Below are 27976 nucleotides of genomic sequence, written 5' to 3' on the forward strand. Positions count from 1 at the left end.
TCACACTAAGCAGTGTATTCCATATTTGCCTCATTCCAGTTACCTCTGATTAGTGGATGTGGACATGGAATTAAGAAAAAAGTAGTTAAGGATATTTATCGAGTCAGACTGACACCTTAGAATAAGGCTTTTACTGTTCTAGAAGCAATCTTCCAGAAGATGAAATGATCCAAGAGTCCCCAAAAATATTTATTTATACAAAGATTTTGAGAGTAATATTTGTATTTGTCTTTATACCTCAGTCTACGCATCTGGGGCCAAGTCATGGTGTGGCACACACGTACGTGCAGCTTCCCCCTGTGCCCCACACGTAGCACCTGCTTCCAGGAACACCAGATGAGCACAGGGTCTTAGAGGGTGAGGGGGGAACCCATAATGCCCCAAAGGCCGCACAGACCCGAAATTCAGATACGTGCACCCTGACCTGGAAGGTGTCTAGCCAAACGTCCAAGGGGAGATACGACCTAGGGAGAAGGCGAGAGGAGGGACCCAGAGGGCGGATGGGAGAAGGTTAATCCCACCTGCTTCTGAGTTCAGCCTATCTGTAGAGCCCAATATAGTTGGTGGCCTGGGAACTACATTACCTGGACTTCTTCCCTGTAATGACCCTTGATGCTGAGTGATGTCAAGAGGACATTTTGCAAAAATAACAGATTTGTCCTTAATCCCAAGTAGTATGAGATACAATGCTGGGACCATGTCTTAGTAACCTGTCTGAAGAAAAATGCTTGCCTTGTATAACGTAATCCAGATTCCCTAGAGCAGATGTGGGGCAGCGATGAGAAAATCTGACCTCAGATCAGAAGTGTCTTCCAGTCTGGCCCTGTCCCAGCCTTCTCCGCCCTTCCTCCTCCCAGGTATCTCAAATCCCATTGCCACACAACGTGTCGACTTGCCATCCCTCTTCCTCTGTCCCCACCACCTCTGTTTACGTCACAGAAAATCCGTGTTCTGGAGAGTTCGGCCTTCCCCTAACCAAACCCACACTTTCTTTACCACAGTGATTCTCAGAGCCAGCGAGAAAGAGGAATGTTCCAAAAGGGAACCTCCGTCTCAGCCATTTGCCTGGAGCTGCGGGGCGTGGGCTCCAGGCCTCCAGGTGAGGTCTGTTGCTCTTGTGTTTCCCGAGGAGCAGGCAGGCAGGCAGTGGCAGTTCTCTCTCCTCTCTCTCTGTCGCAGGTGGGGTCTCAGCTACACTTACAGGACTTCACCACCATATTAGAGAGATGTTCCACCTTGGGGGTCCTCCCGACATAGTACAGGATGGTCAGGGGCTCCAAGTCCTGGGGCACGCAGCAAGGTGAGGCCGATGCTTCAGGATTCAAGGTGTTGTACAGGCCCAGCACCTGGGGAGGATACATCACTTAGAGGTTGGAAGACCAAGCCTGAAGCCCTCTACAAGCCCTAGGGACTGTTCCAGAGGCTGAGCCAGCGGTAGACCGGCCACGGGTGCGATTTCAGTTCGGGCGAGTGACTAGTGCTGTTTGTCCACAGAGAAGGAATGGAGAGCGTCTGCACTTGTTTGCGTGTTAACAGTTTCAGCATATAACAGATATTTAAACTGATAATGGAATTCTCTCTGTGTTAAGGAAACACTCCTATATTGGTCCTCCTAGCTCTCACTGGTCACTCTGGTGAGAAATGCCCTCACGAAACATTGCCATTTGGTAAATGCCGGAGTGTGGGGCCTCAGACAGGATGCAGTAATAATGAGCTACAGGGAACCATGCTTTGTAAATTACTGTTTTTCTTTCCCCTTGAGGGGAGGACAAGCTGGTTTCAGAGTCATGGACTTCCCTCCCTCTCCCCTTTTCTTCCTGTTGTTTCATATAGCTTCTTCTTTGTGCTTTACAAGGTCTTTAAAAATAACTTTTCTACAGTCAAGAGGCTGGAATTATCAGAGCTCTTTAACTGGTGGCAGAAGTCATTCTTCCCCAACATTCCTTGCCTGCCCTGTGCACACACCTCTGACGTATAGGGTGGCATACGATAGCTAATTAATTTCAAGAATGGTACAAAAGCTTTAGAGAGAGCAAATCAAAAGTCTGGTTCAAACTATGAAAGAGATTACAAAAGGCAGAATGGGACCAAGTAGAGTTGGCCCGAGTGCCAAGATCAGAACCTTCACCGAAGGGATGTTACTCACCCCAGATCATCATTTGCTCATTCAACATGCAGCCCTTCCTGCATCCTTTTTAATAAAGTGGCCTAGTCAACTTGGCCCCAGTGCCCCACAGGGCATGAGCCCTGCTCCGTACCTTGCTGTGGGTTGTGTCTGCACTGCGGAGGTATGGGCAAGGGCCTGAGCAGAAGTTGGCGTAATATCCCTTAGGTTCATGGACCCATTTCCAACCCAGATCCTGTCGAAAGTCAATGTAGAGAGGGCGCACACAGCAGTTCTCCTCCACGTTGCTACAACACAGAAAACATGGATAGAAAATCAACCTAAAGGAAACTACCGATATAAAAAAACTTCATACGTGGCCCTCATATTTGCACTTGGAGTACTTCCTGTCATCATAAGAGGTGGCTTTAATCAATGGAATCCCAGTTTCAAGTTCACTGAGCTGTATAGACTATAAAGGCATTTTCTATGGTGAAGACCATGATCCCAAAGACATAATAGACAGATATCAATGATGCATGAGGAAGAGAGAAAAGGCAAAGGTGGCCCTGCCTCCTTTTACATTATGAATCAAAGCAGACATAAATTGCTCCACGTAAAACCAAGCACTGAGTGTTATTAGCCAACTCAGCTTTGTTGAGGTTGGTTTTATTGTTACCTTCCTAATGTACACCCAGAAATTAACTATATACTATAGCTTATATACTGTAGTAGATGACTGCTTAGACTAAATCTTGAGACCATTGAATCAAAATGAGGTATATGCTTCTGTTAGACATGATTCCTAGATCACCCCAAATGTGATTACCAGGCTACTTCAGTTTTGTTGCCTGCAGAAATCCATTTGGCAGTCTCCCTCATCAAGTGGGCAGCTAGTCTATACTTCAGTATCTGCTGAGACCTAGAACTTGCTACTGCCACAGGCAAGTGTTGGCCAAAATCTGGCTTCTTGTGGATTCCCAGGGTGAACCATGGCAGAGACCCTTGGATATTAATTCAATAGCAGTTCCTACCCGCTTCTCCCTTGCCACCTCCCATTATAGCGTCTAGAACACCAGACACTTGTTTTCCGGGGCTGCCTTAGAGGTAGAAGTGGTCACGTAACCCAGTGATGACAGACATGAGGAGAAGTATGCAGGTGGTAAGGGCAAACTCTGGCAGAAATATTTGATTCTATATACAACTCGTAGACGGAAGAGAGAAGCTGCTGGCTCTGCCTCTTCCCACTTCTCATCTCGAGCGTGGACAAGACACCTGGAGCTCTAGCAGTCACTGAGACTGGACACAAGAGAATGCAAAGCAAGCCAACATATGGCAGACTGAAGAGAGAGAGTTTGTATCCCCAACTGCATAATTAAGCAGCCAGACCACCCCTGAGCCTGCTGTCATAGGCTTCTTGTGAACAGTCCTGTATGGTTTAGGCAACTGTTACTTACAGTCAAGAGCATTTGTTCCTAACTAATTAAGTGCCACATGGAAAAAATCCACGTGCCAGCCTTCAGACAGTTGGAGGCAGCCACATTGCCTTCCCAACCCTTTCCGTTCCCCAAGCTCGACATTCCTCATTCATTCAGTTGTTCCTAATAAGACATCGTCTCAGATCTAAAAATTTTCCAAGTCATTCTATTCTCCCCAGCTCCATCCACGCATCCACCTCTTCTGCCAAACTGACACATTCATTCTCCTGCCTTTACTGGAAGTGCTTCATCCTCCTGAATCCCCACCTCCCGAAACCTTACTTGTCCTCAAAGGCTCAAATCCCACACCCCCTTCTGAAGCCTTTCTTGTATCCATAGATGAACTCCAAATTCTTAGAGCACTTTATCCTTCAGACCTCATGGATGTCATTTTTCTACCTTTCTGTAATCGCTGTGCATGCTCTAGCAGCTCCCTCCTTTATAAACAAGAAGCCAAACTGCTTCTAAATAAGAGGCTCTTTTTTTAAATCTTTCAAGTTGTGCCACCCAACTACTTCTGAATTAGTTCGTTCACTTCTCTAGCTCAGATTCCTCCCTGCAGATGGAGGCTGCCCTATTTTCCCTCATCCAGTAGCATCCTTGGGCCCTTCATAGGGAACTGAGCACTCCTTTCATGGAAATTCCTGCGTTAATCTCCTCGCCACGCAAACACACCCTACGAGTACTTTCACAGAGTGGCTTCAGCCAAGCCTCTCCAGTCCAAACCATTTTAGCGACACTCTCCTTCCCATGTACTTTATCCAGGTCCTTACAGAACTGGGTTGCAAAAAAAATGTGGGGCTTCCAGAAAAATAAAGAGATTCGTAAGAGGTTTTAAATCTTCTTTCCTGGAGATGTTTGTGAATAGCATCCAGGACTGTCGGCGGAGCGCGGCTTAGGCCCGGGGCCTGCCCCACACTGCACGCACCCAGTAAATGCTGTCTCAGGAGTTCACAGATCCTGAGCGGGCCCCAGGCTCACCTGAAGCAGTAATTCGTGTCCAGGGCCCGCTTCTTCCTCTGACCCCCCTGGCCCGGGTTGTCAAGCCGATGTGGAGGAATCATCATGAGGATTAGATGAGGGTTGTGGTGGTCCTTCTGCTTCCTGAGGCGCCCCAGATCTCCACGGCCATGATCATCCTCACTGTCCACGCCTGCAGAAGGGAAGGAAGATGACCATCTCCTGTCTAAGGAAGGGAGAGGGGGCTGCTTTCTCACCCCATCCCATCATGTCCAGGAAGAGGGACAGCGTGGTCTGCGAGGACGGCGTGCTAAGGTGCAGCTTCATGCCACAGCAGGAAGGGGAGGACCAACATCAAAGAAACCACGAGATGCCCCATGAAGGTCAGTTCCTTCATGAGTCTTGTGCATACAACTTCCAAAGGGCAGCGAGCCCTTCCTAAGAATCTCCTGGGGATCTCGAGGGATCCATGAGGCTTCTCCGGCTACCTAACATTCCTTTGGGCTGTCTGTTTAGATTCTGCAACTTAGAATCTTCAGGTGTGTGAGTTACCTCTTATGATCCGAATTGGTCAAGATAGCACAGAAGTCCTTCCTCTAATTTAAGGTGTCACAATTTAAAATAGCTTGAATGGGAGCCAGAGGAATGAGACTGAGTAATTATTACCATTTACATTGCACTTATAGTTTCAAAAGTGTTTTTACTATAAAACTCAGACAAGCTAACGAAGCGTGTGATAAACAGCTTAGCAAACTCTGGGGAAAAAAAAAACCTGTTATATCATCTGAAAAGAAAAAGACTGGAGACTGAATTAGAAAGAGTCTCAACTAAAAGGAGACCTATTCTGTGACAGACAGCTGTCAGCTGTTGTCCATCTCCACCAAGGACAGGACCATGAGGAATGAAATTTGCATAGTGACAGGAGGACCTGGGACCTCACAAGGGAGCACTAGGTCTGTGAGATAAATGAGAGGCCTGGATTTCCAGTTTCCTTTCCTGAAAATCTTTATGAACAAAACTGAAGCAGGAGGATTTCATCCTAACCTGGCCTCTAGGGAATGATTCCTAAGGTTTTCCGAGTTCCAAGATTTTGTGATTAGAATATCAAATGTTTGGCTTTTTTTAAAAAAAGAGCCTCTGAAATAGAGCCCATGAAGAGTAAAAGGTTCGCCCACAGCTTGGAGCCAAGAGAGGCCTGCATCTTTTTCTAGACAAGCCTTTAACTTCAGGTTTTGACTTGGTCGGTTTGACCTTGACAAACCAGCTGGCTTCAGGTGTGCCTCAGTTACCCTGCATGGGACTATGAAAGGAAAAGACAACGACCCTGAAATCCAGAGATTGTCTAGGTCGAGCACCTTAGAAAACCAGAAATGTCTCTCAAGTATCTTGGCATCTCAGCACAAACAGCTCGACCCTGGAGCAGGCATTCAAACCCAGAGGCAAACTCCTGGGCAGGGATCAGGTGGCTCTGCAACACCTGGTGGGCTCAGTAGTCAACACATTCAAATTCATAGCCACCAAAGTTTGTTTATTTTAGGGAAGGGGAAGATGATGATTTGAGCATTCCTGGCATAGTGTTTTATACTTATTATCTCGTTTCATTTGTATAACAACCCTGTGAAAGAGGAACTCTTACCCCCATTTTGCTGACTGAGCTCAGGTACCGCTTAGCTACATGATCTCACTGCTCCTACCAGCAAAATACTGTCTTCCAAATGCTGAAGTATCCTCTATATCTAGAAACTGAAAGTCACACTCATTGCTTTGGAAGCAAAGCAGAATTTCTCAAGTCAAAATAGTTAGCCGTCTCTGTGAGGGAGCTTGGTGCCTTTTCCTGGGGTTTGGTAGGGGTCTCCTGTTCTATCCATTTTGTTACCTTTGAATTTGATTTCCATCACCTCATGAATGTTTTCCAGGATATCTCCATTGGGCTGAAAGGTGTGACATGGACAATGAATACTGATTTCCAGACCTAAGTTGGACTCTGCAAAATAAGACACAGAGCTGGTGAGAAAAGCATTTTATGCAATCAAGGAGTGTACCCACCCACCCATGCATGGGAGGGCCAGGGCCTCTGCTGCCGTTGACAGTCAGAGGAACTAGCTCTACGTAGGAGACAAAGTGCTGCCGACGCTGGACTGGACCTTCACGCTCACGCTGCCACAATCTATGTGTTTCTGTTACATTCTAAACGACCAAATGGAGGCGTAAACTAGTGAGGATCGTGAAGGAGAATTTTAATAGTCATCTATTTTCAAAAGATGGTATTAGGAAAAAATTGTCACCTGCCTATTTGGAGGCAAAAGAATATAAGGATACAGGAAGGACAGATAAATAAAAAACAAAAAAACAAAAACAGTCACATCCCCTAGGCGTTTATTGGGATAGGAGATATTCAAGCCAACCTATCAAGAAGGGATGAAGGGAAGAGATAATGGGACTGGGAGACACCAGAGAATGGGGAAAACTGAAGAACTCTGGGGCAGAGAGGCAGTGATTCAAAAGGCCACGAATTCTAAGAGCCACAAGATGGGTAGAAGGTGGCACAGTCTGAGCCACGAGATTAAAAGTCAAGAAACAATACCAGAGCAAGGTCAGCAGCAAACAAGCGGCAGCATCAGTCTAGGTGGGTGCCAGCATTTCATCCACCATTTCTAGGTCTTATGCTCAGGAAGCCCATGGCCTGGTAGTCACGCCTCCAGACCCGAAGCCCTCAGAGGCAACAGAGGGCTGTGACTGCATAGAATAGTAGATCACAAAAGAGATAAGGTGAAAATCATAGTTATACTTGTTATACTTGGCTATATTTTCCTTCAGGAACAAGGACATGATGAGGTAAAAGTTACTTCTTTTGGAATCCTTGTTCACCTTGATGGGAAATTGGAGACGTGGATGGCTCAAGGAGGGAAGACAGCTCAGGAAGACAGGTGCGAAACTAGACCGCAGGCTGGAGGAGAAGGCAGAGGACCATGGCCAAGGGTCCAGGTGCTGTGAGCTCGGAGAGAACAAGCACGAAGAAGCCTAGAGGTGCCAAGGTTTGGCGACTGATACTCTGGTACAAGAAGGCCAGCTCTGGTCCCATCTCCTATTAGCTGTGGGATCAGGTGTTTTGGTAACAAAAATGGGAGAAGCAAGGAAATTTGTAAAAGGGACTGAGTAAAGTGGAAGAAAAAAAAGGAAGAGTAAGAAGTGAAAAATCGAAACTGAACCCAGTAGTTTTGTGCAGGGAAGCCATGTAGGACCTGGTATCATGTCAATTCTGGTGGGCAGGACAATTAGGGAAGCTCTGTTGATGCAGGGGCAGCAGCTAGCTGTAGTCAGGTAAAGGAGAGGTCATGGGGGTGACAGATCCCTCTGTGTTCAAGGTCAGCGTCTCAGAGAGCTGATTGATTTTCTGCTCTCTGAGGCCACCCTAGTTCTGTGTGAGCCTCCAGCCTTGGGGCCAATCTGAGGTCTTTCTGAACTCTGGTGTCATCAGGGAAAACCCCAAAGAGTCCACGTCAGCTCAGCATCCTTCTCCCAGGCCCAGAGATTTCAGCCACTGTAATGTGGCAGACTTGAAGGTCCTAGTCCTACTGATTAAAAACCAGCTTAATCCTTTCTTCCATAAACTCACAGCCCACCTCATTTGTCCTGCCCCAAATTAGGGCAACCTCTGGCACACACTGATATCTGCTAAGCTTGAAGATTTTATGTTCCAGAAGGTCAGCTCTGATGAGGAGGTAAGGGGCCAATATACCAGAGAGCCTGAGCCCCAGCTAGACAACAAGGAGTGAATAGAGAGTGAGGCTTAAGACATGTCCCCTTCCTGGTTTAAGGAAGCTGAAAGAAGGAGCTGGTGTAGCCTAACGGGTACATCAAAGAGTAAGTATACTTCCTATTATCCAGAAGGGTCCAAGGTGGGCCAAGGGAGACCTGAAGTGCGCAACTCTGATTCTGTGAGTTAAAAAGTCAGGGTGCAGACGGATGTGCTGGGGAGAGTTAGGGTTAGGGTATAAGCGGTAGGTGTGAGATGGCAGCCCAGCTTGGCCAACAGGCTCTGTCTAGGTGGAGAGCTCAGAGAGGGATCACAATAATCAACATTTGTTGAGCATTACTACATGTCAAGCACCACTTTAAGACGTTCATGCATTAACTCATTTAATCTTTATAATCTACAAAGTAGAGACGTTTATTATCCCTCATGATACAGATGAGGACACTGAAGCTTAGGGAAATTAAATGGCTTGCCCAAGGTACTCAACCAGCAAGTGGCAGAGCCAAGATGCAAACACAGGCAGCCTGACCCTAGAGCCACACTCCTGATTGTTAGAGACAAAGAGGGACAAAGGGGCCACCAGAGACCACCAAAGAAGATGACCATACTCTCCTTGAGTTATAAAACGGTTGTGTTTTCCCAGTGTCCCACCTGTTCTGAGCCACAGTGCTGGGGTGCTGGGTGTGCTCCCTGCCCCGCCTGCTAGGTGAGGCCTGGCTCTGCACACAGAGAAAATGCAAATCGTGTGGAGAGAGGGCTCCAGTCATCTCTGGGACCCGGAAGGCAGCCTGGGAACCTGGTGCACAGTGGGCTCTGAGGTGTTTGCTGAATGAATGCAAGACCTATGTGTGACTCAGTTTCCTCAGTAGTCCACAGTACCAGCGGCTCCATTCGGAGTCCATCTGCTGCCTCGTTTGGGGCCGCAAACTCTGAAGAGTCTCACGACCTCTGCATAAGCAAAAGTCTGTGTGTGGTTCCCCTATGCAAGGGGTAGGCAGCACCTCCCCTGGGAGGGAACTGAAGGTTCCAGTGACAAACTAACCTCAAAATTGGCAGTAGTGGGGATCGTTGTGGGGGGGAGGGGGGCATAGGTTTTATTACAAAATTATCTTTTTGATGTCCCAAGAAGGATGGAAATCATTCTCAGTGCAAACTTCTCATTGAGTTCTGCAGCTGTGAAAATAAGAACTCCTTCAAGTGCTCAGGGCTTCAAAGAAATCCAGGTGGAGCTGATCAAAATCAGACAGGGAAGCTAAGAGATTAATTTTCCCTGCCTCTCCTCTCTCTATCCATGTCGGGCTCTAGGCGGAGTACTGTCTGAGTCAGAATTCCCAGCAGTGCTGCTGTGAGCAGATCCATGTGGGTTCTCCTAGGCTTTTGCCTTCATGCTCGGTAGGGGAGATAGGATGGAATTCCCCATCTGCCAGCTCAGCCACCAGGTAACGAATGCCCCTTACATGGGACTTGCAAACTTGGACGCCTACAGAGCCCAGGCAGGTTATATAAGTGGGCAAAGTGTCATGCTTAAGTAGGGACTTCCAGCCTCCCCCTTGGGGAACACTGGGGAATGGTGGGGCCTGTAGTGACATGAAGAATGCATGCCCCACCTCAAGAGGCAGTCACTAACTCATCTCCAATGGATCATTACCAGAAAATCTTTCAATTTTTCAAGAAATGCCCGAAGTCTAGGTTTTAAGTAAAATCACTTAACTTAAATAAAAAACAAAAAAACAAAAAAACTTGACCACTAGTTAAAACAATACCTAGGCCAAGCACTTTGTGATCTCTGCCTTAGAACCGTAACCCATAGTTTCCTAAAACACCAAGGACTGGGAAAGACCCACCTGCCCCAGGGACCCTGGACCTCAGTATTTGGATGGACTGTGGCTCTGAGGCAGCTGACAATGGTAGAAAACTCTTTGTAAGAGGGAGAGAAGGAGCAGATGGAACCACCATCTGTACCCCCAATGCCACCGAACGCCAGACCAGGCGGTACCACCACGTAAAGAAAAACAGCTGAGTGTGATGTCACAAGGCACCGGGGCAGTCAGGAGACTCCAGTCCTAATCCAGGCTGGAGGACCTTGGTCAAATCACTTAACTTCTCTGGGCCTCAGTTTCCTTATCTGAGCCAGAAAAGTTTACTCTTGTGTAACATGCTGAAAGCCATGAAATTCTCTCAAATAAGTTTGATCCTTAAAACAGTTTTGTGAGGCATGCGAGGAAGGAACCATCATTACCTTATTTTCCCAAAGAGAAAACAAGTGAACTATTTCGGACGTGTGAAGTTTGCTCTGCCTATTGGACAGCTTACCTGGATGGCTACCAGGCCTTTCGAACTTAACCAGCCAAAACAGAACCTCCCCAAAACTGCTCTTCTTTCAGTCTTTCCTATTTCGATAAGAATTACCACCTGGGTGTTAAGACCAACATCTTAGAAGTCATCTAGACTCATCTTATGTCCTCATACCCCATGTGTAATCTACCTGTCCTATTGGCTTTACTTCTAAACTATAGAATAAATCCATATCACCTCCATATCTGTTGCCACTGCCCTAGCTGAAGCCCCTATCGCTCTCATCCAGGCTTCTGCAAAGCCCCTAACTGGTGTGGTGTCCCTGCTTCTTCCTTTGACCTCATGGCAACCAGAGGGCTATGGAAACCAAATCATCTCACCCTGTATCCCTAGCCCTGCTTATAACCTTCCTGGGACTTCTCAGGACACTTGGATAAGTCCTAAAACCTGACTATGACCTAATAGGTCCGAAATCATATGGTCCCAGCTACCATTCTGACCCCCCCAGGTCCAGCCACATCAGTCTGCTGCTGCTAGAACAAATCAAGCTAGTTCCCACCTGGGGGCCTCGTTGTTTCTTTGGCTTAAAACATCCTGACTTTCACAGGCTGACTCTTTCTCATCATGCAGATCTTAAGGCACAAATTCCCTCTTCATAGAGACCCTCCCTGAGAGTCCACTGTTGGACCCCACCCAGTCATTACCACATCGCCCTCATTCTCTTTTTCATGGTACTTCTCACTATGTGAAATTCTTATTTGTCAATATTTTTATTTGTTTATCGTGTGTCTCTCCCACCAGAACAAAAGTCCCGTAAATCTGGGACCTCACCTGTCTTATCTACTGTCGAATCCAGGGCCTGGCTCAGAGTAAATATTTAATATATATTAGTTGAATGAATGAAGGATACAAAGAGAATCTGGCAAAGCCGAGCTTTGAACCCAGATTTGTGACGCCCCTAGTCTTTCATGAAGGACCAAGGGACCTGAGGTTCCTTCCAAAATGCTCATTCTCAGCATCCACCTACCTCTTCGTGAGAGCCATTCACGCACAGTGTCAGTGACATCAAAAGACAGCCACTCAGCAGTGCCCCGCGTGGGCAGATTCTTGCCACCAATATAGCGCTGTTTGGCGATGTGCTCATCTGGCCGGAGTATCTACGGGGCCGAGAAAGGAGTAAGTACCCAGACCTGGACAGAGTCCCGCAGCACATGTCACCATGCAGGAGGACAGGTGAGAGGAGCAAGAGGAAACTAAAAGTTGCCAAATGCTCCTTCAAGCATCTTAGTTAACTCTTAATCCTCTTAAAGACAGACATATACAGAAACAAAGGCTCAGAGAAGGCAGGATTCACATCCAGGTCTGCAGAGCTCTGGATGGAGTGGCGGCCTGATATGGCGAAGGAGCCAGCTTTCCCATCTGGCTGGTTTCTGTTCTGGGAGGGGGTTTACCTGGAAGAGCTCGATCCTCTGCTCATTGCGCTTGGAGCTGGGGTTGGGCACCCGCAAGACCCGGAATTCTGCTCGGAACAGGTTGGTTCCGTTTTTCTCCACTGAGGACACGTTGAAGCGGAAAACCTTGGAGGTGATTCCTTTGGGGCAGACGGCCAGCTCGTCTAGGAGACAAAGCAGCAGAGACAGATGCAGCATGAGCAAGACCCACGGGAGCAATGTGCTGCCAACAGACACTCGCCGAGTGTCTCGGTACCACTTGTGACCTTCCTAGGAGCTTGAGGCCTCAGACCTAAAGGTGGAGATAGGAAGATGATCCATGGTGGCCCTGGAATCACACTCAGGCCTGAGAGAGGAGCAGAGAGACCTCAGAGCCCGAGAGTATGGCACTAAAGACTAGCCAGTCAAATGTCATCACCCCTTTGCCCATTGCCTCGACATCCCAACTCTGGCAGGTTCTCCGACCTGCTCTTTCAACTCTCTTAGAAAATACAGATTCTCAAAAGATCTCAGCCATGCCCCCTAGTACTTTAATCATCTGATAGCTAATGTATTCATGTGTTTGTTCATTCAGGAATTCATTCATTTATTGAACATTCATTGAGCAGATATGCGCCAAGGATAGTGCCAACACTAGGAAGCAAAAATGAATAGACATAGCCCCTGCCTTCAAGGAGATTAATATCCAGGGGAGGCTATTTCTACATGGACCCAAATAACAGGACCACAGGGATGAGTTTGAAGACCTTCGGAGAAGCCCAGGAGTTGCTGCAAAGAGATCAGAGGAGGGAGAGAGCAGAGAGCATTTCATGGAAGAGGTGATATTTGAGCTGGGTCCTGCAGGAGGAAAGCGTGTGAGGCCGGAGAGGAAAGAAATTTCACATAGAAGGATGCTAGAAGCAAAGTTAGGGAAAGGGGAAAGTGCCAGTGAACAAGAAGGACCTCAAGCGGCCGGGCTGGAGCAGATGAGATGAGGTCAAGGAAGGAGATTGGGCTCCACCAGCAGGGAAGCTAAAATGTCAGACAGATGGGTTGGATTTTATCCTATTAACAGTAGGGAGCCATGGAAAGTGTCATAACAGCACGGTGACATAATCAACACTGTGTTTTAGACCTAATGAGGCAGAATTGGTCTGGCAAAGAATCCAGATCTCGAACCTGGCAGACCCGCAGATGTTTCTTCAGGCTGAGATGGTCAGTGACCATTTGCTCCTTTCTCTTGAAGGGTTTCTTTCCTTGCCAGCATGTGCTATGCCAGCCTGTCCCCCCAACGGCCTCTTCAGCCCTGTCCATGAGACAGAAGGCAGCAAATGCTCTTTCCCACCCTTTAGAGCCAGATAAAGGGAAGGGAAAGATCCTGTCTTTTCTCCTGTACACTTCTGAACAGCCTTAACATTCAGAGAAAAACTTTCTACACAAATGGTAACAATAGACAGAACTTGAAACTCAAGCTCAGAGACCCAGATTCCACACATAATGGACATGGCTGAAATGAGCTCATAATCACCCCGAGGGGTGGTTTAGGAAGTCACGGACAAGGCGGGAAGGATCAGAGGCCTGGAAACAAGCAAATGCGCTACTGATCTTTAGGAAAAGATGAGTGAATGTTTCTGGAAATTGCCATCTGGTGGGCCTGACACTGGTTCTTAGAAAATTAATGGAACAGATGTTAGGAAAACAAATGTGTGAAGGCTGGCTAATGAAGCCCTGATTAATAATTGGCTTCGAAAGAACAAATACTGCCAACTATTCCCTGAACCATTTCAGATAGAAACAGAAAGAAGAATCATGATGGCAATTTAATTTTTAAGTTTGCAAGTTTGCAACCTTCCTGACACGGATGAGCTACTTGGACTAGCAACACTCTCAAGTACTGACATACTTGGTTCTTGAAGGAGCTGTCGTCAACATAGTTTCCCTTGTAATAATACCTCCAGTAACTGTTGAAAGAGGGAGTAAAGGGTATGTTAGAGCAATGTGCTCGTTGCTGTAAAAAAGAAAAGGGGAACAGAAAATGGCACATGCCAGTGAGGAAAATCAGAGTGGGGTCAAGATGGTGGGAAGCCATCCTTCCTTGGTTTCTTCCAACCCGTCAATCACATATCACATATAAGATGGACTCCTCTTTGTGGGAATTTCAAGGAGATTTCAAGAAGAAGGTGAGAAGGCTCATTACTTTATCTCTAGGGTCTACAGATTTCTAATAGAGTTAGAGGGATGATCAGGGTCATCTAGCGCAACCCTCTTCAGCTGCAGAGACTGATGTCCAGAGGGGTCCTGGCCAGGGTTGCATGTGAGCACACTGACTCTAGTAAACAGAGCTCAGACACACTCGTTATTGATTAAAAAAGAATTTCCTAGGAGGAAAAAAAATGTAGATATAATCTTCTTAACAATTAAATCCACTGAATAATAATAATGATGATTTTTTAAAAATTTGTAGCAAAATGTAATAACACCACCTTACATTTCAAAGAGCTTTTATTAACTCATTTGACTCTCTAACAATGCTTGAAGAAAATGAGAATAAGTAAAATTTGCCATTTTACAAATGGGAAAAGTGAGCCTCAGGAAAGTTAAATGACTTTCCCAAGGTCACTCAGCTAGTAGGTTGCAGAGGTGGGATTTAAACCCAGGTATTCTGACCTCATTTATTGAAGCAAAGACTCAGGAAGTTGGAGAGGACCTGAGAGATCTAGTGTGAGATGATTCACCCGCCTGATGTGGCAGGATTCCATGAAATGGGTCTAGAGTACAGACCCATGCCCCAGCCGAGGGCCAACTTCTAGTCGGTTTTGTGACTAAGCCCTGCTTCTGCAGAACACTAGTATCATTGAGAGAGAGCTGGACTAGAAGGTTGACCTTTACCAATGGAATTACGACCAACTTTTTCCATTACATACAAAATATATAGCTTGACGGCTGCCATTTTCCCATTTGTGCTATAAGGAAAGAAGAACAAGAAAAAAATATGCATGTAGAGTATTCATGGAAAAACCTGGAAACAGCTGACCATGTTCAGACCATGCCTTTTAAAATGTTTTCAGACGCCTGGGCTCATAGATAGGCCTTTGCTTGTACACATCGTTTCTGTTAGTAAATTACTGCTGGTTCCAATGATGAGACCACATATACAAGTGTGACTGAGCTTCTTTACCTTGCTGTACATCAGAATCACTTGGAGAGCTTTAAAAGCAGATGCTGCCTGGACCCCATTCCCCAGTAGAGATTCTCACTACATTGGAGTGTGGGTGAGTCCAGAGTTTGCTTTTTTTTTTTTTTTTAAGATCTCCAGATGATTCTAATATACAGTCAGTGCTGAGAACCACAGTTTATAGTGCTCTGCAAAGGGTACCATGGCTTCCAGATGTTCTGAAAGTTTGAGAAACCACAGCTTTAATGGTTTAAAACTTTAAATGCGTTAACTTTTAAATGTATTAGGCATGCTCTTTGTCCAATGCATCACTTTTAAAAATTTTGAATTAGAAGCCCATAAACATTTTAAGCCTGTTGGGAAAATTCACAGAGAGATCCAGATTTTCTGCTCTTCTGGGAAATGGTAAGATCTAGTCAAGCCGAACCCACAGTCCTAACTGTAAAAATCAGCAGGAGCTGTGTAGTGGGTGCCTCTTTTTAATGGGGGACATGTGTGTTCCAGGTTCCCCACACCAGCCTTCCCTGCACATTCTATTCTCTCCCTGACCCAAGACCAAGTGTCCTGTGCAGTTTGCCATGGTGCTTGGGCTTTTCTTCTAGATTTGCATTCGCTGCCTAGCCTCTGTGGGCACTTCACTTGCAGCCCCTCAAGGAAAATTTTACCCTAGCAAAGGTCTTTAGCTTTAATGAGTTTAAGAAGTAATAGGAAAGCTTTCTTGAAAATACAGATTCCCCAGGCCCGACTCCCAGGCTTCTGATTCTGTGAGGTGAGGTGGGGCCTGGGAATCCACAGCTTTCACATTTACTTAGCCTCTGGACCACACTTGGAGAAACACTGACCTAGTGCGCAGAGGGCATTGGCACTAGAACAAATGAGTTCTTTCAATACAGCTCTTGATTTTCAGAATGAACAAAATCTAAATGTAGCAGCCAGAAAAAAAAGGAAGGCTAAAATATCCAGTTTTCAATCTGCTCAGGAACTCTGGGTTTGCTGGTTCTCTTTGCCGCCCTTAGATGAAAGCAAGAGTCTTTCCAGACATAGGTAATTACAAGCCAGAAGATAAAAGGACACCCACACTGGTGACATCTTGATAACAAGAATGACATAGGAACTGAAAAGGCTATGTCCCAGACCACGCGGGTCAGAGAAAGTCTCGACCCGCTCCCCTTAGCAGAATCCTGGAGAATTATAAAAGATTACAGCTTTGCCTTCACTCCCCAGCAGAGACTGTGGAATCACCTTAGACGTAACCTTAAAATTGTTTCAGCTAAAAGGCCTTTGAGATTATCTCTGACTTTGCAGATGAGGAAACTGAGGCTCAGGGAATTGACTTGCCTAATTCTACATGGTGTACTTCCTTTATCTGCCTGAGACTTCATTAGATAAAGAAAAACCCTTTCACTGAATTTGGGAGAATGTTTGTGGAAGTGTGAATCTCCTGGCCGTGAGAATAGGCAGAGCTAAGAAAGAACGTACCCAGTTATCCCTCTGTAATCTACCACCAGAGTTACTGAGAGAATAGCTCCTATCCCCTCCTGCTTGGAACATTTGATTCATTCATGTTGTTAATCAAAGTTCTATTGGAGCCTAAAGGTTAAAGGTAGGACTTATTGTGTGTATTCTGCACATCTGCATTAGTGCTTAATAGCATGCATTCTGCAGACAGAATGACTAGGTTAGAGTCCCTGCTCTGTGGGGACAAATTACTTAATTTATGCACATTTTAGTCTCTTCATTTGTAAAACTAGGAAACCAGGGTACCTATCCAACAGGGCAGAGCCAGAGGATGGGCCCTGCCCTCTCTACTCTCATCTTGGTGCCCTTTCTCCTGCACCACTGAAAATTATTCCTTGCTGCACTATGCCCTCAGGCACTCCTGTCTCCTTGCCCCAGCTCCTGCTGTCACTTCCCTCCCAGTGCCTGGGTAAGGGAGGGGGCTGGGAGTGACAAAATGTGGAAGAGAATGTGATTTCATCCCCTCCCAGCAGAAGCTCTGGCATGCGGACCCTGTCAATGCCCCAGCACAGACCCTGTGCCACCCCCTGCCTGCCTTCGGGAGTTCGAGACAGGCTTCCCTCACTCCAAGCCTCTGATGATGACTCTCTGGTCCCGCTTAACATCTGTTGGGCGTTTGCATCTGCCCACTGCCTTCTTTATAAGTAGTGTGCCTTGTGCATCTGCCTCTCCAGGGCTGGCTCAGCACCTGACCAGCTGCAGGGCGGGCCCAGGCCGTGTCTGCTCAGCCTCTGTGTCACCTCCAACAGCTGCAGAGAGTCTGGGCCTGCTTCCTGTTTGCACCTGCGAGCCTCCATGGCATTGCCTGTGTCTCCCTGGGTCCTGCCTCCCACTCCACGACGTCCCATGTAGCATCCTGCTCACTGTGCCAGGTTTGCTCCCTGCCTGACCACAGCTCCCTGCCCCAGGGCCATTCCTCCTGCTACAGTTTCAAGGTCCTGGTGATGCAGCTGGAGCTGCCTGCTTCTACACGGCCTTGCCCTGGCTTTCCCCAGGGCTATTCACTATTTGTGCCCTGAGTCTCTGCACAAAATTGAGGTCTACTGGTACCTGCATGCCCTTGCATCTATCTGGCTCATTCATTCTCGGCTGGGGATTCCAGGCTGGGTGGGCCCTGGTGATTCAGAATCCCTCCTCCCTAGGACTCCTCCTCCCAGACCAGATCATTAAAGTCTCAGTTCTTCCCTATTGCCCGGGACTCTCCCCAGACCTCTCCTGCAGGCCTCAGCTTTCCACCCTCCTCGACATTTATGGCCACTAATACTCCTGCCTTTATGGGTACCCAGGGGGTTGGGGGCTTAGCCATGCAGCTGCTGGTGCCTCTGGGAATTGTGGGCCCTTGGCAGACCCTGAGTCAGCCCCCGCTAGAGGACCCTGGGCAGGGAGCACTAGTTCTGCCTTGTCCTCCAGCCTCCGCCCCACACGGTAGCCACATCCTAAGGCAGGGCACTCCAGGCAGCCACAGGAAACTGGAGTGGGAACCTCTCGCCAGTAACCACAGGCTCCTGGGCCTGGCGTGGGCCAGCTCCCACTGGGGCTTTTTGCACCTTCAACCGGAGCTGGTCCACCCATCAGCCACTTACTCCTCTCCTTTCTCTCTAGCTAGGTTCCTTTCAACCCCTGCAGCACCCCCGCCCTGAGCATCCTCGCCCTGCCTGCTCCATCTCACCTTCCAGCTCCCTCTCAGGGCACTGCCCACCTCCCAGGTGAGCCAGGACTGAGGTAGTCAGGGTGGTGAGGACACCTGCTGGTAGGAAAAGCAAACAGAGCTGCTCTCAGAGTCCCTGGCCCACGACTGGCTCACATTCCTCCTTCCTGGGCTGTCAACATCTGCCAAATCTCTCTCTCTCATGTTGAGGTTTTTTAAATCCCCGTTCAGTAAACACACATGACTTCCACACGTGTACAAACACACAGACGTCTCACCCAGAAGCCTCCCGGCTCCTCAGCACAGACAGGAGCCTCCTGGGAGGACACACTCCCAGACACACGCCCCCTCTGCACCCACAGCCACACCTCCCACCCACTCTTCCCGTGACACGCAGACACGAAAGGGCCGCCAGCAGTCGTTTACATATCCAGAGCCACAACCCTGCTTTCCCTGTGTCCACAGGCCTGGAAGACACCCATTTTGAACACATGAATCTGTCTACTGTACAAAGCCAGACTACGTATCTCCCTAAAGCACATGTACATGTGAACAGAGGTGCATACCCTTCCCCCACGCCCAAAGCTCACGTGAGTCACGTGTGTGGCAGAGACTGAAGGACCCAGACAGCAAGAAGCTGCCTCTCGCCTAGGCTTCAAAAGCTTGACAGACATTCATTTGGGGCAGATACTCTTCTTCCCAAAGACTGGAAAAACTGAACCAGAGATGTGTCACAGCGAGTTATGAAAAGCAGAGAGAAGACCAAGGTCTCTAGATTCCTGGAACAGTAGGGCTTGAGAGAGAGCTGGCCCTGCCCCTCCATGGCACCTATATGCTTACAGCTAACGATCTGCTCGCATGTGTGAGAGCACATATGTTAACGGGACAGCACAATGCAACTCCAAATTAAAATCAGTCAAGGATGTGATGTGAGTTCAGCAAACCGCTCAACTCCAGGACTCCTGCGTCCCCCGAAGGCGCCAGGCTCTAACCAGAATGGCTCTGTCTGCCTCCCCACCCACCTCCCCAGCCCCAACTGCGCATCACACCTCCTGAGCCTCGGTGCTGGTGAACCCCGGGCACTCTGTTGTGTGGCCATGGCTAGGCCCCTTTCCGTGGAACTCCCTACTCCAGTTCAGACCCTCCAGAGCGGACACCCCGGCAAGAATTGGACTTACTGTGCTCCGCCAGCCCCTGGATCATGTCGAATTTATGGATTTCTTTGGCATAGTACTCCCACTCGGTGTTTTCCTGAGTGCAGCCGTCCTCCCTCTCCTCTAGCAGCTCCCGGGTGCTGTTGTAAAGGGCCAGGATCTGGTAGGGGACGTGGGTCATCACCGATGGCTCAGGGGGACTGGTGAGCCTGAGTTTGCTCAAGATCTGTCCCCTAATGGCTTCCACCCTCTTCTTCTTGATGTGGCTGAAGTCCAAGGTGGTGCAAGTGGACAGAGAGAGGCTGACCGTGGCAAAGTTCAGCAGGGCCAGGACCACCAGAGCCCTTTGCAAGTGCATCTTCATGTGCGAGCAGGGGAGAGAGGCCAGGGGGGCTGCGAGGCCTGGCGAGGAGGAGACCCCAGCAGACGTGCAGAAGGAGGGAGGAAAACCAGGCGGCCTCCCTAGATCCCGAAGACTGAGGCTTGGCAAGAAGGTGCATGAACTCACTGCACTGCGAGAGCTTCAGGACTTCCAGGAAGCGCTGGCAACCCTGAGCACGAAGAAGCCGACTGTGTGCCTTGTAGCTCTGGGTTTCTTCTCCATGTGTCTAAACAGGTTCTGCTGGGCTCTGACTCCCAGCAGGCCAGGTGGAGGGCAAGCAGAGGGCTGGGAGGGGTGGCAAGGCAGCTGGGAGTGGGAAGGGAGCTGGAGTTTTTCCTTAGGTAAAAATAAATAGAGCGGATATCTGATATTGCCAAAGGCCACTTGGCGATGGGGAGAAAGTGGGTATTTTAAAGAAGGAGCAGAAGGACCATGGCTTGGGTCCCAAAATCAAAATCTTTGCCTTGCCTTGAAGGAGAATAAGAAAAGAGAATGGAAAAGAAAAGAAAAAAAAAATCGTTGAAAAAAAAAAAAAAGAAAAAGAAAAAAGTCAGATCACCAGTGAGTAGGTGGGGAGAGACAGGGCTGGGCTGCTGATGGCCCAGCTAAAGGTGGGGGCAGCGCAGGACACACTTGTCTCTCGGGCACACCATTCATGCTTTCTCTTTTGTTTACACTTCCTCGGGGGCTTTCTAAATGACTTTGTTCACGCTGCCTCTTGTCTTCATTGGCTGGGATGTGGGGTTATGTGCAATTGGAAGGCAGGGAGGACAGGCCCCTGGAGAGCAGCCCCAATAATCCACTTGGACGCCCAGGGTCACCAGCACCTCGGCTTGTCTTCTCCCTCGGCCATTGCTTCTGTTCCCTGCTTCTCTTTAGAAAATAAAAAAGAAAAGAAAAAATAAAATAGAAGCCAGCTCACTGCACGCCTTCTCCGGAAAGCTGTTATTCCTTCTTTCTTATGCTTCTTCCCCTATCTCTCGCCTCCCTTGCTCATTCCCTCGGACTTGGCTTTCTGCTTCCCTCCCTTTCTCTCCCTCCTGCGTCTCCCTCTCCCTCTCCCTCTCTCCCTCTCGCTCCTCTCCCTCTCTCTCACACACACATGCACACACACACACAGCTTTCTCTATTTCTCTCTGCTGAAATTTTATACCTCCCTCCGATGACGTCTCTGGCCCGGGGTGGGGGAGGGAGGGACCAGCGCACGCAGCCTCTTTTGCTGCACGATTTTAATGTTTTAAACAGGCACAGGAAAAGCCGAGCCCATTTGAAAAATACTTTGCGAGTCCGCTCTTTCGACGTGGTAACTGAACTTTTTTTCCCCTCTTGGAGTCACTCCTGCTACACGTTGACTGTTTTTCTGGAAAGTTACTCCGATGAATCCCCTCCCTCCTTCTCCCCCAACTCCTTCGCGCTCTCCAGCTGTCAGTCCGTCCTTCCCTCGGCCTCGCCGCCCCCGGGCCAGGCCGAACGCTGAGCAGGATCGGGATCGCGCTGGGCCTGGGTAGGGGCGGCAGTGCCACCGTCGGTGGGGCTGACGCCAGGCCTGGGAACGGGCTTGGAGTTGGGTTCAGCTCCGCTGCGATCCTGGCCCCGATTCTTCATTGACAAGATTGAAGTCGGGCAGCTTGCTGAAGCTTGGGGATGCTCCAGGGGCACTGAAAATGGTGGCGTTTTCCTGCAGATCGAGGGTGCCCTCTGGCGAGGCGAGGCCGCCAGTGACCGAGGCTCCGCGGGTTGGAGCCGGGACTGCGCGCGGGGAGGGCTCGGGGTTGGGGCTGGGGCCTGGGGCAGAGGGGCTGCAGGAGAGGCCGAGGAAAACAGGCCCGGGGGCCTTGGGGGAATAGCCGCCCTCTCGGCCCGACGTGCGTACAAGTGCACCTCTCCCTCCGCGGAGCCCTGCTCTGCAGCCGCTCTCGCATAAATGTCCTCCAGATGTTCGCAGCCTCCCTCCCCGCCGGGGGTTCCGCAGGGAACTGCGCCAGTGAGCGCAAAGTCAGCAGTTGGCAGGAGCCCATTTCCCAGATGGGTGAGGGGAAGTTTTCTCTTCGTTTTCCTTCCTCTTCTCAGCCTAAGCTTCTAGGTATTTCCCCAGAAGCTTAGGGAGGGCAAGGCACAGTGCTTCCTTCCGCTCCCGGCCCCCAACAAAGGGCTTGCCCCTGAATGGATCACTTTCCTGGGAATCAGTGCTGCTCCCTTTCACCCCAGCCTTCCTGGGCCCTTCCTGCCAGATCTGGTTCCTGCTCCAGTCTCCTAGGCCACTAACTGAAGGGGTGTTCTCAGCATCCCTAAGGATCATAGTCGATCAGCTTACAGTGGAGGAAACTGAGGCACACAGCGATTTAAAAGTCCACACTGCTTTGTGTGAGTGGTGAAGGTGATATTTAACACAGGCTCTCTAGTTTGGGTAGGCATTATTGTCATTTGCATAACAAACAAGGAAACCTAGATGTCGAAAGCTTAAAAGTAATCTGTCTAAGGTCATATAGAGCCAGTAGGAGTCAACACTAAGATTTAGACTGAGGAGTCTATTGGAAGAGTCTATGAATTTATGTTATACTGCCTCTGAAATTCAGCCATCTCGTGAAAAATGTTTTCGATGTTTACTATATACCGGGCACTCTTCTAGGCTCTCTGAATACAATAGTGAACAGAACAAACAACAAAACCCTTGCCTCACAAGTGGGTCTGGTTTCCAGCAAGGTTTGGAAGCCACTACTCTAGGGCCTCGTCCTGTCCAGAATGAGCACTGGTCACCTTTTGCTTTCAGGAAGTTGGGGAAGAAGTGGGAGCGAAGGTTTGGAAACTGGTTAAAAGGTGGAGGTAGTATGGCTATGAGTTCACAAGAAATGAATAAACCCAAAGATTAATTCCTTCTTTCTCTTTGGGTACCTAGAAAGAAGGGAACAAGGGATTCACTGGAGACTATATTTTATTTGTCTTGGATTTTTAGCAATGAATGTTCCTTCAGATTAAAGTCTAATTAGGGTAGTCTCACTGAGAATCAGAGTTAATGAGGAAAAGATCTTAGGGGTAATCTCTAAGAATAATTACAAGGGAGGAAACTGAGGTCCAGAGAGGCTCCACCTGGCTACACAGGTAGTTGTCAGCAGATCCAGGCTGGGACCTCAACTCTTCTGACATCCATGTTGTTGCTGTCATAAGATATAATGTACAGCCCTACCCAGTAAATGTGTGAATGAATGATTGAACTAAGTAATTTACAGAGTATTTAAGAAATGCTTGCAATCCAGTTTTAGGGCTACTCCCACTTCCAAGTCCTTGTTTTTTAAGTGGTGGCCATCTAGGCCTTACCGCCAGAGTGATATTGGGAATGTTGCTCACTATCGGGGCCATGAGTCCATTATCTGAGGATCCCAGCTGACCAGTACTAGGGACCCAGGCAGTGGTGTTGACCTGGGGATCTTATATGGAGAGTCAATGAAGACTCAACTCACCCCATTTGGCTGGTGCAAGGGTTCAGAACAGGCCTCCCCCAAATTTGCACTTGGGCATGTAAATTATTTTGAGCTGATGACAATTAAGGCCCTGCGGGCTCAGGTTAAGCTTTTACCTCTCCCTTAAAGAATTTAAATTAGAGACCATGCCCATAATAAGAGTTATAACCAAAAATAACTTTTTATTTCTATGCCTGTCTATAGGGCAAGACAAACCTCTAATTACTGAACATCTGCTCTTCTTATCATTCTGCAAATGACTTTCCTCCCCTCTGAAGCCTTACTTCATCCTTAGCTCAGAATGTCACATCTACCTCAGTTTTTCTTTTTGTCTCTGAACTTCTCATGAATGTGGGGTCCCTGACGCTCTCACATGTATATGGCATTCCCATACTTTCATGTGCAATTAAATTTGATTATTTCCTCTTGCGAATCTGTCTCATGTTGATTTCATTATTAGACCAGCCAAAAGAACCTAGAAAGACAGGGGAAAGCATCCTTCATCCCTACACTGGGAGTTTGGGGGATATCTTCCTCTACTGGCCTAGGAGAAAGGCTGCCACCCAGTAATATGTCCTGGAGAAAAACACTCCAGTAATATAGTGTCAGAAAGGCACCTGGCTCTGCTGTTTAACACTCAGGTGATTTTCCTTAAGCCACCTCTTTGCACCTATGTCCTCAATTGTTGAATAGAGATATTACTGCCGTTCACTTTATGGAGTTATTGGAGGGATTATTTCACTTTTGAAAGTTATTACTACTCAGGTATTTGATGTGCCGGTTCAGCCTCTCTGTAAACTTTTGAAGGCAGAGATTATGTATATTGCATTTTCTGTTATAAACCATTTATTAACACCTGACCCCCTGCAGCCTGTTTTCTCATCTGTCCAATAGAGATAATACAATTTATCTTGCTTCCCACACAAGGTCGTTATGCCCTTCACATGAGCTAATAAAACTGTGAAGGTCCCCTGTGCATTGCAAAGAGCTATACAAATGGGAGGGATCAAAATAATTACTACTATTAGTAGTGGTGCTTTGCACTTAATAACACGTATTCTAAAAAGGGCTAACATTTTTTCACCGTCCCACAGGTACAGCCTTAGAGGGATTTAATATGTGAAGGTTTCTTTTGGAAGTCAAGCAAGGCAGGTTTGAGAAATATTTAAGTCAGAGGGTGGCACATAGAATCCAGGAACAATGCGGCCGACCCTTTAAATATTGGAACGGAAGGGCGGAGCCGTGGTCAGGGACGCCACGGGCTGCTTGGTTTCCAGGAAGTGACGACAGGCGGCCGCGGAGATGGAGGACTTGCTGGACCTAGGCGAAGAGTGGCACCGGGGTTCGGCGACTTCCGTGAGGACCGATGCGGGGAGGGACTTGGGGCCAGGATTTAGCCGGTGGGGAGCAGCGGCCGCGCCGCCGCGGCCTCCCTGACCGCCTCCGCGCGGCCGCAGCGGGCGGGCCCGGAGTGGCGCTGGGGTGAGGCCGGAGAGGAGGCGGCCTCCTCCGCCCCGCCCCCTGGGCAGCGGTGGGCTCCGCTGCTGCTGGCCTGGGGTTCGCTTTCTTTAAAATCCTCAAAAAGAAAAACAGGTCCCGCCCTCGCCGGCCTCTGGGTCTAGTGGGCAATTTCCTAGCTTCTTTCCGCTTTCTGGAACCCCAACTGCGAACTCCCCTAGAAAGGACCCTTCTGAGGGTGACTGGAGGGGCCCCAGCCAGGGTCGCACTTGACTCCAACCTAGAACTTTCCCTTCGGACTTTTCATGCCAGAAGTTCACGTAAATATCACACTGTTTTATGCATGGAAAGTTAGCAGGCAGGCAGACGGAGAAGGCCATTCCTGCCTGTAACCTCCATGGGGAGGTGAGCTTTACTTCAGCTTATAGTTCAGGATCTCAAGACTTGTTTATAACGTGAAGGAGAGGCTGGGTGCCGGAACCCGGAGGTCAAATGGAATATAAAGCTGTCGCATGGGTTTTTAAAAAAAGTTAACCTTTCGGAACCTAGGTTTTCTTATCTCCAGAATGGAGATGTTGATATTGATATATACTTCAGAGAGTTACAGTGAAGATGAAGACGAAATGAGATACTCCATGGAAAGCATTTAACACAGTGCCTAGTGTCTGCTAAATTATTAGAAAAGGTTCGCAGCTGCTGTTCTGCAGCTGTGATTTACCCAAGGTTATAAAGTCAGTAGATAACCAAGCTGGATCCAAGAGCCAAGTTCAGTGATTTTTGTTTTAATTCCACCACAGCCTCGGCAAGCCTTTTTACCTTTAAAATCGTCAAGATCACATTTACTAAAAGATTGAGCCACATAGCAGGTCTTTAGTTTCTGCTATGGAATCTCTAAGTGTTCTGAAGTGCCCTGATAGCACCTAGCGTCCTCCAAGGTCAGAGCGGAGCACCTCTCTGAGGGAGATCTGAAGGACAGGAGCAACTTGTTCTAGGGTGAAGCAGGTTCCTTGACTGACCAAGGGGACTATTAGGTCTTCAGGCCTTAATGATATGTGAACTTGTTTGGTACCTAGGGATGTGAATGTAGTTCTTCATTCTTTCAACAAATATTTATTGAGCTCCTACTGTGTATGAGGCATTGTCCTTGGTGCTGGAGATATAGCATTGAATAAAAAGTTCTTGTCCTCATGGGGCTTATGTTCCAGGGAAGGAAAATGGACAATAAACAGACTATGCATTTAAAACCTGTAAAATCAGGTAGTAGTTTTTTTTTTTTAACCAGTTGTACTTGTGGATTTATACAGGGTCTCTAAAAAATTTTAAACCTTAAAATAATTATTGGAGAAACCCAAAATGCCTTTTTGCTGTAAACATCACTTAAAGATAAAATCATTGCATTTTTGTTTTAGCACGACCGCTGCATGTAGTGTGCCACATTTAGATCCCTGGTGCTGTGATAAATGGGAAAGGACCACCACAGGTGAAGGAATGGAATTGCTTGTCTTGGAAAGAAAATGAGCTGCTTATTATCAGAAAGATTGTTTTCATCATCCCTGAAACCTAAAGGATTGATTAAAATTTGAAATCTAATCACTCCATAAAGAGTTTTTATGCAGCTCCCACGTAACCCTTCTCAGTTCGTGGGTGCAGTAGTTCTTGGAACATTTTCAAGATAGAGTGGCAAGAACTGAAGATTTGAAGACAAGAAGATTTTGCTCTTAGATTTATGCCTGCTACTTAATTGCCTTCCTGGGCCTCAGTTTCCTCATTTGTAAAATGTTATCAGTCCCAGTCCCTATTGTGAGAATCAAATGAAGCTACATCAAATAAGACTTAAAAGTGTTTATAGTAATGCTATTTTTTTTAAGCCAACAAATGACAATATAAGTATTTCAACACCCACTAGTCTGCCTAAATAAAGTTTTGTTAATATGCTGAGAAGGATTCAAGATGCTAAGCACTTGAGATACTTAGAGATACAAATTCCCAGGAGGACTTTGGAAAACACTTATAAATTGTTCATTTGATGACTCAGAATTTGAAGTGTTCTGATTTTCAAAGCTGATGTCTCAAATTCTTGTAAGAGTTTTCCTTTAATGTCTCTAAGTAGAGGTCCAATTAGTGTGTATGTCAAAGCAAATGCTATCTTTTTCTCCCGTGGCAATCGCCATGTAATTTAGGAATTCTTTCCCCAAAATGCCTTTTTGATAACTATTTTCACTCCAAGCTTTGAAATTAGGCCTAAAATCTTGCATAGGAACATGGGGTCTTTACCACACTCTTCCCTGAGCTGTGGCATGAGGTTTCTGCCCATTCCAGAGGAATTTCTAGCTGTGTTTCTTTGGATAGAAAAGATCTATGGCAGTTAAAAGAGGACATTATGATCATTAACTCATGAATTTCCTATTCTACCAAATAGAACTAATGTCAGTTGCTTCATGTTAAGAGTTTGGAGCGTTTTCTAAGATATCTGCAGGTTACTCAAATCCCACCGTCCACCATGTCATCATAAATCCACTCCTTACCTTCTCAGAATTCTTGTCCTCATAGTGGCTCAGAGACATTTGGGTGAGCAGTGCCCTTCATTTCTCCTTATAGGGGGCCAAGATGGGTCGCCGAGCTCAACAGGAGTCAGCTCAAGCTAAGAATCACTTCAGTGGCAAGAATTCTTCAACTCTGATTGGAGAGGTAGGTGTTAAACATCTGAAGAAATGCTCTCTTAACAGTTAGCGATTACTTATGAGCAAAGGTTTGGTATTCCATATTTCTCTTTAATGCTAGCTCTTCTTCCTGTCTTAATCCGGGAATTCCCCTCCTTGGCATTTGTCTTATTAATTAGAAATGAAAAAGAAACATTTTACCTTTGATGGCAGAGTAGTTTCTGTGTGTTGCTTGATATTCTCAGTGAATGACTTCCTTAAATTAGCCGAAGCAGGGGACTAGGAAGTTTCAAAATCCAGTTGAAATCCAGGTTTTTATTTCTGCTGAATAAATGCCAGTGAGGCATGCTGGTGACATAAGGTTAGATTACACAACTGGACATTAGCTGTCAGTGGTAGCCTGCACTCTCTACAGTTTTCAGGCAGGAAGGGGATTAATAGTGGCCTTACTTTCCTGGAAACTTTTCCTCCAAGTGGCCTGGAATTATGGGAATTTATC

At 47.5% G+C, this 27976-nt stretch overlaps 2 protein-coding genes across 5 annotated transcripts in view; one reads left to right on the plus strand and one right to left on the minus strand.

Moving 5' to 3' along the window:
• Positions 1-109: 109 nt before the first annotated feature.
• TGFB3 (transforming growth factor beta 3) lies at positions 110-27861 on the minus strand. 2 transcript variants are annotated; one of them, XM_039883856.1, is made up of 9 exons: positions 27679-27861; positions 27343-27493; positions 19544-20774; positions 12046-12209; positions 11622-11751; positions 6419-6526; positions 4564-4735; positions 2259-2412; positions 110-1346 (listed from the first exon to the last, which is right to left on the minus strand). In XM_039883856.1, the coding sequence occupies exons 3-9, from the start codon at positions 19881-19883 to the stop codon at positions 1188-1190; spliced, it is 1227 nt and encodes a 408-aa protein (XP_039739790.1). In that variant the 5' UTR covers positions 19884-20774; positions 27343-27493; positions 27679-27861; the 3' UTR covers positions 110-1187. The 2 variants fall into 2 exon arrangements, with proteins under 2 accessions (XP_039739790.1, XP_039739791.1); XM_039883857.1 differs by lacking the exons at positions 27343-27493; positions 27679-27861 and adding an exon at positions 21055-21543.
• IFT43 (intraflagellar transport 43) overlaps positions 24611-27976 on the plus strand; it is a 73602-nt gene continuing 70236 nt past the window's right edge. For all 3 annotated transcript variants that reach the window (XM_039883858.1, XM_039883859.1, XM_039883860.1), the window contains exons 1-2: positions 24611-24715; positions 27416-27505. In XM_039883858.1, coding sequence (XP_039739792.1) covers positions 24662-24715; positions 27416-27505 — 144 coding nt within the window. In that variant the 5' untranslated portion in view covers positions 24611-24661. The remainder of the gene's footprint in view (positions 24716-27415; positions 27506-27976) is intronic.

This window comes from Pteropus medius, unplaced genomic scaffold (genome assembly GCF_902729225.1).
Source record: "Pteropus medius unplaced genomic scaffold, Ma_sr-lr_union100, whole genome shotgun sequence".
NCBI lineage: Eukaryota > Metazoa > Chordata > Mammalia > Chiroptera > Pteropodidae > Pteropus > Pteropus medius.